Below are 14,231 nucleotides of genomic sequence, written 5' to 3'. Positions count from 1 at the left end.
ATACTCGTATCTGTACATAGAAGCCGACACACATACACACTTGTATGTTTGTGTGTGCTGCCAGGTGAGTTGTTTATTTTAATTAGGCGGTGCTGTTCGACATCCATTTTATTCACCGCAATGTGGCTTCCAGTTCCCAAGAAATCTAAACATTAACATCAGGTGTACTTTCCCGTCCCATAATGCATCCTGAAGGGTATTTCTCAAGGTTTTTTTAAGCTTGGTCTGATAAGGAAAGTGTAAAAATCACATCAGAAGCAGTAAAAATATGTCCGTTTTAATGGTATTATTAATATCTTGTTTATGGGAACGAACATACAGACTCCCCCAAAGAAATCACAATACGCATAGGAGTAAGGACATAAATGATTTCATTTTGATTATTTCACGGGTACTAGAACGACCTCAATAATTTGTAGTCATAACATATACTTTGATATGTTTTTAAAACTATGACATCACTATCACACCACATTTTATTTTTATAAAAAAAATTAATAGTCTCTAACTCCACTGAAACGTGTGAGGGTATATTGTTTTTGTAAGTGCATTTTTTACAACCAGAAGAAAAGATAGTAGACCACAGGTTAGGGGTAAATACATATAAGTATGTACATATGCATATTGTTGTTGCAAAACACAGTGAAGGATATAGGCGTACCTTTAGCGCAGACGAAGATGACTTTTTAGCACGTTTTCAATCCATTTCTGCACATTAAATATTTATAAATTACTTCTAATATATTTTAATCATTTAATTTAATTAAGTTCGTAATCCGTTTATTGGTGCAAAATTAAAAAATGAATGTGCCTTTCCAACAACAACAACTTTATTCATCCAGGTTTTCAATATGCAATTTCATTCCAATTAGAGGCAAAAAAGTTTCGCCTACAAACTCTTTCTAAATCATAATATTTGTAATAGTATGGTCTATATTGGGATATATATTGATTGAGGCGGATTGTTCCATCATGCTGTTATTAAGCGTAAATATATGTATTTTTCACAAACATACACTGCAAACACCATATAGCCATTAGTTTTTCAGTGAAGCTTATCATCAGACTATGTATTTCGATTACTTTAGTTATATTCCATATTTCGTAAACATTCTGTTTTAGTTGCTCATCAAATGATATCTAACTGAGACATCGATCGTTAATTTTAAAGAAAATGATAATAATAATATTGTATTTTAGATTGTAGTATTTTATTTTTGTTGATAGGTTTTGCAAATGCAGGAAAGGGGTCGATTTCAAAGACTTTCAACTCTAAAGAGACTGAGAAACACACACAATACATACCTTCATAGTACATACATGCACATATGATGCATCATTTAGCTGGCAGGTTGCATCCTGGTGGCACAGCTCTAAATGTCCAATGCCCTAAATGAACTTGTCGCCGTCAAAGTGTTGTGCTGGAAAGCGCCACAAGCAGGAGGCAGCAAGACAGAAAGAGAGAAAAAACGCCGATAGAGAAGAGGAAATGTGTCGGAGCAGCTGTTGCTCTGCTCCTGGTCCTGGGCGATGAAGGCATTTAGTGGCAGTAGTGGCGGGAAGGCTAGTGATGTCAGGAAGGGATGTTCGGACCATAAAACGATTGCAATCTCTGTGTGTTGTGTGTTTGCTCCACGTTGCGGTTGCGGTTGCAGTTGCTGCTGCTGCTGTTGTTGTTGTTGTTCTTCTTCTTGTTATTACTGCTGCCGCTTCTGAACTTAATTTTCTACCACTTGCTCATTTAAAAGATGCAGCCCGAGGGATATTATGGAGCGTGCATATGTGGTGCCAGTTGCGAGAGCTTCATGGCAGATCTTTGCTCGCTGATAGCCAAGTCAGCTCGGCTTGACTTGACTTGACTTGACTTGGCTTAGCTTGGCTTGGCTCGGCTTCTCTCGACGTAGTACGCAGGGCCATGTTTTGTCAGCGAGAATGAAGTCGTCGCCATCGTTGTCGTGGTCGGGGCATCCTGCTGGACTAAGGCGAAGACTGAGCCAGGCGTCCCAACAGCTCAAATAGCAATGCAGTTGCGACAGACACCAAACATACACAATTTAATTAAAGAGACGACTACCGGGCTACCGCTTAACATTAACGGTTGCTGACGCCTCGACGATCGTTCGTGACACGCATAAATCTTGTGCATTGATCGGATCTGGGTGATAGTTCGCTGGGAATGTGGCAGCGTTTTGCCTTATCTTATCGGCCCGTCACTTTGCATTCTCATCGATGCTGTTGTCGTGCTGTCGGTGCTGCTGAGAGAGCAGCTGACCTTCGCTCGACCTCTGGTCGCCACTTACCCATTCGGAGTGCTAATGAAGATCTTAAAATAAGTGACCATTTTCTCTGCTCATCGCATCTCCCCTCGTCTCTCACCTCTTCCTGCTCGCTTTACATAATTTAGTTTCAATTTATATGCCATAAAATTGATAATGGCCGCAATTAAGTTCGTGTTCCTTCGATAATTTTCCACATTTACGCGGCCATTAAAGTGATTCCCAACGCATTTTTCTCGCACACTATCTACTCCTCATTTCCATAGACGACGACAAGCCAAACTCAAAGCCAAAGACAGAGCCAAACCCAGAACCAACCAGCCAGTGGCCGACCTCAGTCCTAAGCCCCGCTCTCATCCATTCGCTGACGTTCTGGCCCTAGTCTTCGGGGCGTCGTTTGCTTATCGCATGCACCTCAGAGCGGACGAAGAAAAATGATAGACGCATACTTAGTATGTATGTATGTATGTATGTATATACATACATATATATGTACATATGTACAGGAAATAAACATCTTAGCATACCTTTTGGGGTGTTTGCAAAGGCGGCTAAGCCGCGTCCAATGTTGAGGTGTTAATTAGTATTATCTTAATGTACGTTCCGGCACATGGCTCAAAATTGAATTATACATAATAATTTGTTCGCTTCTCTTTAAAAAGAAACTTAATGCTGGCGGGCTCATAAAAAGTCTGATATGTACGAGTGTACCCCCGGTCTTCCCGCCTCTCCATTAGCGCAGTTGGTCACACGCGCTCCCAGACGCTGACAAATGTAGGCAGTTTTACGCGTATTCGAGTATATGTACCTAAGATATAGTCAGCTTTCGCACAAGTCCAGCCCCCGAGACAGAAACGTTGTAAGCACCCGCCCAGCCTTAAGTTAACTGCTCGTGATAAACACTCATTAATCACATTAGATATGCATTAATACAGCGCTGGTAAGGAAAATGGGTCCCTGCTCTATTTCTTCAATGACAGCAAATATCCAGGTGGGTCGAGATACATACCCACACACACACGCACACACCTTTAAAATGTGAGGATGGCCATACATTCGCAAATGTAAATGGTTGAAGGCAAATCCTGAAGGCAATGCAAATGACAGATCCCACAGAGTAAATATAATAATAAGAAGCGATGGAGCCCTATTCAATAATATGTATTCGTAAATTATAAAAAGAATACAAATTCAACAGATTTCTCAAAAAGTAATAGTGTTCTTGGGTCCGAGGCTTATCATACAATTACAGAGTAATAATACAAAATAAAAACTGTAGCATGTTTGAAAGGATCAACTTAAGTTAACAAGACCCTATTGATGAAGATGACCTGCTGCTTGCTATGTCACTTTGAAATGTAATACAATGGCTTGAAGTACATAACTATTCAATATGTATTTACATAACTAAGAGCATTAATTTTTTCAATATGTATATACGTGTACTTTCTCGACTTACATTACAAATGTCCCCTCCATCGCTAATGTATTAAAGTATTCCCTTTACCCTAAAGCGGAGTTATGCAATTTGGGTATTTTTTAAAAGATGTCTCTATCTTCCGGAATGGTCTTTAAATTCGCACTTTAATTTCTGAATTTCGTAAATTAAAGTTCTCTATCTTCAGGAATGGTCTTTAAATTCGCACTCTAATTTCTGAATTTCGTATATTAAAGTTCTAGTAGGAACTTATCCTTTCTCTGTATCTTTCTCTTCTTAAAGGTTTTTGGCGCATTAAAGGTCCTGCGGCTGCCTGCCTGCCTGTGCTCTTTTTGTTTTCCTTCACTGAACTGGCAATGTTGCTATAAATTTCCTAGTTATGTTGAAGTATTTTCCATTTTCCTCCGGTCGCAGCATGTCGGCCCAATCAACACAACCCACAACAGCCCACACAAACCGAGCAAACACAGGCACATATAGATATATACATACATACTTCTACATACATATGCATGCATACACTCAAATATTTGAGATAAGAGAGCAACATTAATCGACCGCTACTGTTTGTTTATGCTCGCTGCATCTGTGCTGGTGCTTATCTATGTGAGTTGTGTGCAGAAGTAGATGTTCGTGTAAATGGGCGGAGCTACAGCTGCTGCTTGTTGTTGTTGCTGCTCCATATGAAAACATTACATGGGACACAACATTTCGAAGCGCTTGAAGGGTTGGTTACTTCGGCTTGTCGGGCTACAATTTTAGTGAGAAATTCAGGCCCTACGTGCATTATTTCAAGAGACGCACTTGATCCTGTAAAGGGAGGACTTATAATAATAGTATAATACTTATGACTAGTACCATAATACATACTATATATGCACATGTAGCTGCTTTGAAACGTATATTTGTGTCGGACCGTTGTTAGCGAACAAGAGTAATCCAGTGGATTAAAAAACAGAACTAGCAGCTGATTTCGTCTCTCACTGTAGTGGCTACAACAAGAAAAACAGCCCCCGAGATAAAATGCAATATGTAGCGCCATCAATGGCGCTAAACGCACTTCAAACAAAAACAAACAACCAGACAAATGAGCATTAAACAAACAAAAAGAACAACATACCAATACACACACACGCACACATACATAAGTACAACAATGCACAGCCATTGCGCGCTCACAGGCAACCGCACTCACACTCACGCAGATGCTCACTTAGCAGAGAGCGCGCTTGAGATAAAGAGAGAGCGAAACTAAACATACGAGTGAGCGAATGCGACTGCAGGTGTCTCGCTCGCACCCATCTGCGAGACGCGTCTGCGTCGCCGCAGAGCGAACCCGAGCGATGTTAAAGGCGAGTGGAGACTTTGCCCAGTAAACAGTAGTTGTGGTGTTGGTATTGGTGGTGGTGGTGGTGGTGCTTCTACTGGTGCTGGTATTGGTGGTGGAGCTGGTAGTGGCAGCAGCCGGGCCTAGTTTGGCTGGTCGGACGGCAAAGCAAAGATACTTTTCTTGCGGTGTGCACGCCATGCGGAATCAGTCAATGTCTTGAAGTTGACGGCGCGAGTACCACGCGAGGCGAGTGTTGTGTGCAGTGTGTATTAGAACAGAAAGGAGGAAGTGCGAAAGTCGCCAACACCGCCGCCAGAAGCTCAACAAAAAGTTCGTGATTAACTAAACAACAAAAACAAACTTTGCGTTCGTTTCGCTTCACATACGTGTATGTACCTACATAGATTCAATTTTTTTTCTACCAATATTTGTGTGAATTTTGTTTGATTGTGAGTGCAACAACAATAACAACAACTAAGTATACAACAACTAAATAAAGAAGAAGTGCAAAACGAGAGTGAAAGGGCGCCAAATGTTCATATATCATATATATAAATATATCAAAAATCATACATATTTATAATGCAATCAGTCTGCATACTCGTATGTTACTTGAAAGGCGCAGCTCATCATTATTTGCATCAGTAAGAAGCGCCACAAGCCCGAAAAGTTCCTAAGCTTCTCAGATAGCGACTACGACGACGACCATCGACTACAGTGAGACAGACTAGTTGCCCCCACAGTAGACGAAACGCCAGCAAGACGACGTCGCCCGGTGCCATTATGCTCGTGCCGTCGGATATGATCGCGGCACAGTCCAAAATGGTCTATCAGATGAACAAATATTGTGCGGATCGCGTTCAGGTGCGCAAAGCACAGATACACAAGCAGATTCAGGAGGTTTGCCGCATCGTGCAGGACGTGTTGAAGGAGGTGGAGGTGCAGGAGCCGAGATTCATCAGCTCGCTCAATGACTACAATGGGCGGTTCGAGGGCCTGGAAGTGATCTCACCCACGGAGTTCGAAATCATCATCTACCTCAACCAAATGGGCGTCCTTAACTTCGTCGATGATGGCACTCTGCCCGGATGTGCAGTCCTCAAGCTGAGCGACGGCCGTAAGCGCTCCATGTCCCTCTGGGTGGAGTTCATCACAGCCTCCGGTTATTTGTCGGCACGCAAGATCCGCTCCCGATTCCAGACTTTAGTGGCGCAGGCTTGCGATAAATGTGCCTATCGTGACATAGTCAAGATGATTGCCGACACGACCGAGGTGAAGCTGCGCATTCGGGAGCGCATCATTGTGCAGATCACGCCCGCCTTCAAGTGCGCCGGCCTGTGGCCAAGGTCCGCGTCCCACTGGCCATTGCCCGGCATACCGTGGCCACATCCCAACATAGTTGCAGAGGTTAAGACTGAGGGCTTCGACATGCTGTCCAAGGAGTGCATTGCGCTCCAGGGCAAGAACTCAGCCATGGAGGGCGATGCCTGGGTGCTGAGCTTTACGGACGCCGAGAACCGACTGTTGCAAGGTAAGTGTACCTGGAGCCCCACAAATATATTTCCCGTCGGCAAATCATTGCCTTATAAGTTAGAATATCTGTGTCTTTTATCATTGATTCCACACCCAATTTCGGTTGGCACTAAACATAATCTAGATAGTTTTATACAAATGGAACTAAGTATTTTAGCTTCAAAGGGTTTCAGTTTGAAATAGGACTTTCATACCAGCTTTCAAAATTATCTACCTTGGAATGATAAAAGCTTTGGCAAATATTTTGAAACAAAAAAATGTTCCAAGACATTCCGCCTCAAAAATATCGAAAAAAATGTAAATGACTTCAACATTATAAATATCCAGACTAATATTGAAAGCCGGTTTTTAATGTTGTCATTTAGGTGTTAAAATAAACAAAATGTAAAAAAGGACTCTCAGATAAAATAACAAGAGCAAGTCCGACAGTGAAATACTCTATGCCTTAAAATTAAAAATAAAGGTAGAGATTTGGGAGTACATATAAATTACGATGAAGTGGGGAAGGTGGGCAAAAAATACAAAAAAGGGTAATATGCCTAGGGACAAGGAGAGTCTACATATCAAGCTTGTCTCACCTGTATTCGAAATCTAAGCGTTCATCCAAACTGACAAACATATCCAGATGTATTTGTCTTGACTTGCTGATTAAGAATTCATATAAGTACTTAACTAGAGGTGGACTCGGAGATGCTTCCCTCTGTTACATTATGTTTAAAAGTCCAATGCACCATTTTTTTACCCTTCTGGTACAGAGTATAAAAAGCAATATACCATATAAGAATTGCAGCTTACAGGATATAAAATGACTTGAGTTTTGATAGCTATAGGATTCGTAAGCATTAGCGGAACAAACAAACCTATAGGAATTTTAATTCAAACTCATACAAACTTTAATACGAATATTATTGTTCGCACTTTACTGTGATTTACGGAACTTCTGAAATTATTTCCGAACAAGCGAACAGCATCTGTCATATTAATTAATAATAAATAATAATAATAATAAATAATAATAATAATAAATAATATGAATTTATGAAAATAAATATTTAAGCTGTAAAAAAAAAACAAAACAAATATACAAAAAGTGACAAAAATAAGAAAAGACATACGTTTCTTCCAATTAAACCATTTAATATTATTGCTAAAATAAAACCGTTATAAGTTATACTCGTATTATTAAAAAAACCGTCCAATAGCGATTACTTAGCAACTGACTTTATCCTATTTTGTCCCGTTACATCAACAAGAAAATATTTTAAAATTTCCTATTTTGTCCCGTTACATCAACAAGAGTTTTACGAAAATACTTTTAAGACAATAAATGTCCAAAAAACATTCGATTAGGTTTTAAAATGTTCTAAACTGTGTATTGTTTGAAAGATAAACTATCCCCTTTCTATCAGTGACCGAAGATGATTGATTTAGTAATCTGATTTTTAGAGACATTACTGTACTGCCGTAGAGCCGTATTGTGACGATTGTGACTGTGACATGTCTGTCTCATTCGACTACCGAAAAAAAGAAAGAAAAAAAAAACATGCGGTCAAACCCAAACAAGCAAACACACAGTTTCGGACAAGAAAATACTTCATTGGGTTGTAAATTAAGGTAGCAATCAGTATTGGACCCATTGCTACGGCTGTGGGCCTCTGTCAACACAACAGTAAACAGTTTTACAATGGGCCCAGTAATCAGTGACATACTTAAATTTAATTGATTTATTTTGAAAAGAAAAAGAAAAAGAAAAAGTAAATCAGCGACTGCCGTTTGATATAATTGCTTGTAAATTAAGCTTTGCCTGCCCAACCTGATCGCCACTGACATTGATGAAAGCGATACGAGCAGTCGCGGCTTCTGCCCCATTGCTGGTGTGTAGAGTGTAGAGTGTAGGGATCAGCTGGTGCTTGGAAGCTCGAACTCAACTCTGACTAAGCTGGGGATTATTTAGGTGCATGATCGTATGATTAAACAAGCGATCGTAGTGAGCCTGCAGTTGCGAGCACTGCTGCTCATCGGTGTGGCTGATTATCGGCTCCGATATGATATGAGACACGACGCTCAGTCGTCTAGTCTTGCAGTCCAGTAGTCCGCCTGTCCTCCAGTCGCCAGGTTGGCTACGCTCATAAATCTATTTTGGGGCGCAGTGCACAGACACACACAAAGACAAATCTGCTGATGTTGGTTAGATAAGCGCAGTGTCACTCTGCCTAGATACTATACAAGTATGTATGTATATACCACATAGACGGTGACTTAGTCACATCAACTGGCCAGAGTCGGCAACAAACCCGTTTCGACATCGACAGCGACATCGAATGCGACAACAACAACAACAACGATATGAAGCGAGACCGGCCGGCCGGCCAGCCGGCCATCCGGCCCTCGGTCCCTCCGTCCATCCATCCATCCGTTTGTTAGCTCGTTCCTTGCTACGATATAAACAATGCTTCATCCATAAATAAATTTCTAAACGATTTTATAAATATTTTAAATCTCGGCGATTAGATAAAGTCAGCAAATAAATAAAACAACAGCACGCGAAGGAGAGCGCGAGCGCTCACTAAGCGAGAAGACTCGGAGACAAAGGCGGACACGGAGATGAAGGTGAAGGTGAAGGTGAAGACGGAGATGGGAATGGAAATGGAAATGGAGACGACAAAGCACAAGCAGCAACGAAACTGAAAACAAAAATCAAAAACAAAGCCAAAAACAAAACAGAAAAAAATAACTTAAATTAAGCCAAGACCCAAATCGAAATCAAATCTAAAAACCCTCATAACGATCTCGCTTCGTGTGCTGTGGCTCTCTCACTTCCCCCGCGCCTCATCCAATCTACCTGTAACTCCCCCTCCCCGCCCCACACTCCCTCGCACTCCACACTATTTCTTTCACTGCATGAAGCCATACTTGGCCGAATCGAAGAGCCGCTTGTGCGGTTCGTACCCCCGCCTGTTTATCATTTAATTTAATGCGCTGGCGCATAATAATTTAGCCGTGAGTAGCAACTGACTAACTTTCGGTCTCTCCATATCTGTATCTGTATCTGTATCTCAATCTGAATCTTCTTTTACTGCGATATCAATTTCTGCCCATTGCACTATACAGAATTAGGCCCCCAGTTCGTCAAATCTTATCGCAAACGGATACTTTTCGCTTCAAGCTCGTAGCTTCTAGCAAAATGTTTTCTATTTTTACACACACCCTCTGAATGTAGGTCCCCTCTGTAGAGGCATTATCATTGAGCAATAATCGATACGAACCGAAAGAAATGACGGAGTTTTGCAAACAAAATTGTGCACGTGATCACGGGACAAGGTAAAGATTAGTACCCCTACCCCAAGGCACTGCCAAATACCAATGATTTATGTGCTAGACTGCGTGCAAGCCATAAACAATATGGGCACGCATATATGACATTTATTTTGATACTCGTACTATATGTATAGTACACTATCTGGATCGATCAGTTCATTTCATTTACGTATTTCCTCTGTTCTCAACATAGAGATTGGGCTTGTTCTCTATCTATTATAGTATAAATCTCAGCTGCTCCCCTTGCTCTAATATCAAGGGCGTAGGCAGGGGGGAAAAAATGTTTGCCATATAATGTCGACCACAAGTTCATTATTATGACGTACTATTTTGCCTTAAAATGGATCTGAGTTGGATTTGTTGAAGTTTTTTCATTGATAATATGCATAAGTTATTTTTTAAATGCTAAAAAAAAATTTAATTTTTTGGGCCCCCCTTTGGAAAAAGCTGCCTACGCCCTTGTCTAATATTATTTAAAATTCTGGAGCGATTTCAATGAATTTGCTATTCTTGATTTGAAAGTAAAAGGTATTGAAAATTAACTCAAATTTGTTATCGAATTATACGCTTTGGAGTGGAATTTCGTTAGAGGTTTTGAACAAATGTGAAATTGTTTTGGTAGCAATTCCTAAAAACTTGGAAAACAATATTATTTACAAGTAATGTACTTGCATATATATGGAAAATGACTAATTACTAATCACTTAAGCCGTTGTTCCACTATCATTCAAAAATATTTCTTAGCAAAACTCGTCCTTAACGAAATGTTCACGTAACCAGAGAAATCATTACTAATAAAAATATTAAAAATATTTGCTAATAAGAAAGTGAAACAACATTATTATACTTTTATTTCCTTCGCTATTTATACTATATACTACATGTATTTACATATTTGCTCATATTAGAGGGCACTCTATGTTTATATTATAGCTTTAATTATATCACTAATCTACTTTTCGTGAATTTCAAATTCCGGTGCAAGCCCGAAATCTGCAACGCTGGCACTTCTCGTCTCTCTCAAGAGTCGTCTCCCAATTCTGGGAAATTGTGTTGGATTTCTATGCGACAGACGATAAGAAAGTGTTGCTTGAACATCTTATAATGACTCATAGAAACCTATTTTAAATTCAGAGAGCCAGACTTCAAATTAAGGAACCAGTTCTGGAAATGTATTGGTATTGAAAGTAATGGTTTAAGTCTTAAGTTAGAGTGACGAGAAAATTGTCATTTAAACAGTATTTATCCGTATTTTTTGTACTCTAATATTGATTCATAGCTTGTATTCAATTTTGATGGAACATTCTATATTTTAGGTGCCAGTCGACGACGGTGCCTGAGCATACTGAAGACACTGCGGGACCGTCATCTGGATCTGCCAGGCAATCCCGTGACGTCGTATCATTTGAAAACTTTGCTGCTGTACGAGTGCGAGAAGCATCCGCGCGAAATGGAATGGGAGGAGAACTGCATTGCGGATCGCATCAATGGAATCTTCCTGCAGCTGATCTCCTGTCTCCAGTGCCGCCGCTGTCCGCACTACTTCCTGCCCAATATGGATCTGTTCAAGGGCAAGTCCCCGGGTGCTCTCGAGAATGCGGCCAAGCAGGTCTGGCGCCTCACACGCATCATGCTGACCAATGTGCGTTGCCTGGAGGAGCTTTAAGTGGCATATGGAGGCACGATCCGCACCAGTGAAGCTCCCGATTTGGCGTGTTGTTGGAACTAGAACTTAAATGGAACGCATAAAGCACAAAGCACATAGCGAGGGAGAAGAAGTACACATATAGAGTTAGGAGCTAGAAGAGTTATACATAAAGAGCAGTGGCCAGTGATGTCAGTGGGGATGGGGCGGGAAGGTCAATCCAACAGCAGCAAGTTGACGCGCAAATTTTAACCCAAATACTATTTGATATTTCACTAGTTTGTAAATTACGTTTAGTGCTTTCGAAAAGTATACGCCGCTTAAAGAGTTTCCTATATTTAAACTGAAAAAAAAACCCAATGTACTCGTACTCGTACGCACACAAAACCTATGAATAATCCAATTTTTTTTTTGCAAACTTTGCTAAGCGCAAAACAAAATTAGTTCAATTAGTTGTAAGAGAAGGATAACTACAAATGTTAGACGAAAATGACACTTTTTGTTTTAATTTATTTATTTTATTCTTGCTTTTTTTGTGAGTTTAGTCAATAAAACATAAGTTTTGAAATGAAATTAAAAATGCATGAGAAACTGAAACTGACTGCATGTTCTTTTAATTGGTTTGTCTTTCCCATTGAGCTGCTGCTCAGACTTCTAGCAACGATTCCCGTTACAAAGCGCCGCCGTTTGATGTCCGAGAGTGCCACAAATTTGGATTGGACTCTGAGTTAGCCACGACTCGGACGAGCCAAGTGCCAGCCTTTGACTTTCGGGCCGCCATCGACATGCTCTGCATTTTGATTGCGAATCACCCGTAACAGCAATTTTGCGGACAGCTAACAAACTCAATAAACTTTGCGTAAATTGTGGCAAACATTCCCCCAACTTCTCTCCAGCCCCCTTTCGCCTTCTTCGCCTTGTCGCCAGCAAGCGCCGCAATATCTGTAGACTAGTAGTTGACTTTGAGCCCGACTTAACGGGCATCAGACATTTCGATCACGTGTCAGCTTCGACTTCGAACGACCGACATAACATTCAAATTAAATTTAATGCCTTTCATAAATTAAATAATTTCATTGTGTGCTTATTCTTTCGTTTGCCTCAATTTATACCTCATTTCATGCTCTCCACTGATTTATTATGCGACTCTTTCTTCAATGTTGTAAATTATTTTCAAAACGGCCATTGTAATTCGCAGTGACAACTAAATTACTAAATTCTGCCGTGCATTCTCATTCTCATTCTGCATTCTGAACGGACTTTCCAAATACATACATACTTGTAGTACATATCTTCAAAATGATTCGTGCTCCAAAAAATGCATGCTTTCCTACTTACTGTTCAAATCGGTGTGAAATGTGTCACACATTACACATACATACATACATACATACTTATGTGACAAGGCTGATGAAAAGGATGTAATGAATGTTCAAGGATGAAAACATTGGCATTTAAATATATTTGCAATTTTCATACTATATACATGAAATGTACAAGAGTATATACATATAGTCGATCTATGTCTGTCCGTCCCTATGATCACCTAGATCTCAGACACTTTGAGAGATAGAGACACCAAATTTTGCACAAAGATGCCTTATGTGCGTACGCTATACGAGTTTTTTTTATACCCTGTACCCGTAGGGTAAAAAGGGTATATTAGGTTTGTGCAAAGTATGTAACATGCAGAAGGAAGCATCTCCGACCCCATAAAGTATATATATTCTGAATCAGCATGTCCGTCTGTCCGTCTGTCCGTCCGTCTGTCCGTCTGGATGAACGCAAGGATCTCAAAAACTATAAAAGCTAGAATAACCAAAGTTGGTATCCAGATTCTCCTATGTCCGAGAAAGGACGAGCTTATTTTATTTTTTGGAATTTTTCCCCCCTTCCCCCGCTACTGAATTTCGTCAATAGCGTCCACATTTCAAATGCTATCTAAACCAAACTTTGCACACATAATTTATATATAATTATCTACTGTTGTGGAAGTTGAAAGCACATTTTTGAATGTATGGCAGCACACCAGACCTGCTCGCAACGGGATTTGCGCGTGGCATTTATTTCCATAGTTAACAAAGTGTTGCATATGGATCTAAAATCCTGCCGATCATAGTAAGTATGCGGCATTTAAGTTTACTTTTTCGGATACCAAAATATGTTGTCTCTTTAAAAAAAAGCATGTCGTATCGGTACGTCGCAAAAACGAATGATATCCACAATTGTGGCTTGAGAACGGTACGGGAGAGTCGGTGCACCACCCTTAATCTGATGCTTAGCGTTCTAGCTCCGTGTAGAGTTTGTCATCCATTAAGGGATGTCATTCATGGACTCGGTGGACCATTGGAGCCGACAGCATTAAGCCTGAGCTTGAAGATGATGCAAAATTTAGAAAGTGTTAACTTTTATTTATTTAATCAGTGATTGAAGATCAGGACTATCATATATAGTCGATAAATTGTCATTTATGTGCTAAAAGCTTGCAACAGACCAAGCGCCTATTTCGCTTTTCAAAATTGAAGATGTATGTAAAATAACTCAATGTTTCTGAAATATATTCCAATTATGCAAAATCTCTTGTAGTTTAATAAAAACAAAAATATATTTTAATATTATTGTTATCAATTTAGTCTTGTTTTTGGGTTTATTGTGCGCCATGCCACAGCCTTGATTGGATTAAAACGGATT

The 14,231-nt window shown here is 40.1% G+C and overlaps 1 protein-coding gene across 1 annotated transcript; it reads left to right on the top strand.

The window, feature by feature from the left end:
• Positions 1–5,296: 5,296 nt before the first annotated feature.
• Positions 5,297–12,028, top strand: LOC115628899 (protein mab-21). Its single transcript, XM_030525158.1, has 2 exons — positions 5,297–6,575; positions 11,212–12,028. The coding sequence occupies exons 1-2, from the start codon at positions 5,828–5,830 to the stop codon at positions 11,559–11,561; spliced, it is 1,098 nt and encodes a 365-aa protein (XP_030381018.1). The 5' UTR covers positions 5,297–5,827; the 3' UTR covers positions 11,562–12,028.
• The last annotated feature ends 2,203 nt before the right edge of the window (positions 12,029–14,231 follow it).

This window comes from Scaptodrosophila lebanonensis, unplaced genomic scaffold, assembly GCF_003285725.1.
Source record: "Scaptodrosophila lebanonensis strain 11010-0011.00,11010-0021.00 unplaced genomic scaffold, SlebRS2 tig00000129-arrow-arrow-pilon, whole genome shotgun sequence".
Taxonomy (NCBI): Eukaryota; Metazoa; Arthropoda; class Insecta; order Diptera; family Drosophilidae; genus Scaptodrosophila; species Scaptodrosophila lebanonensis.
This window is presented reverse-complemented; position numbering and strand designations above follow the sequence as displayed.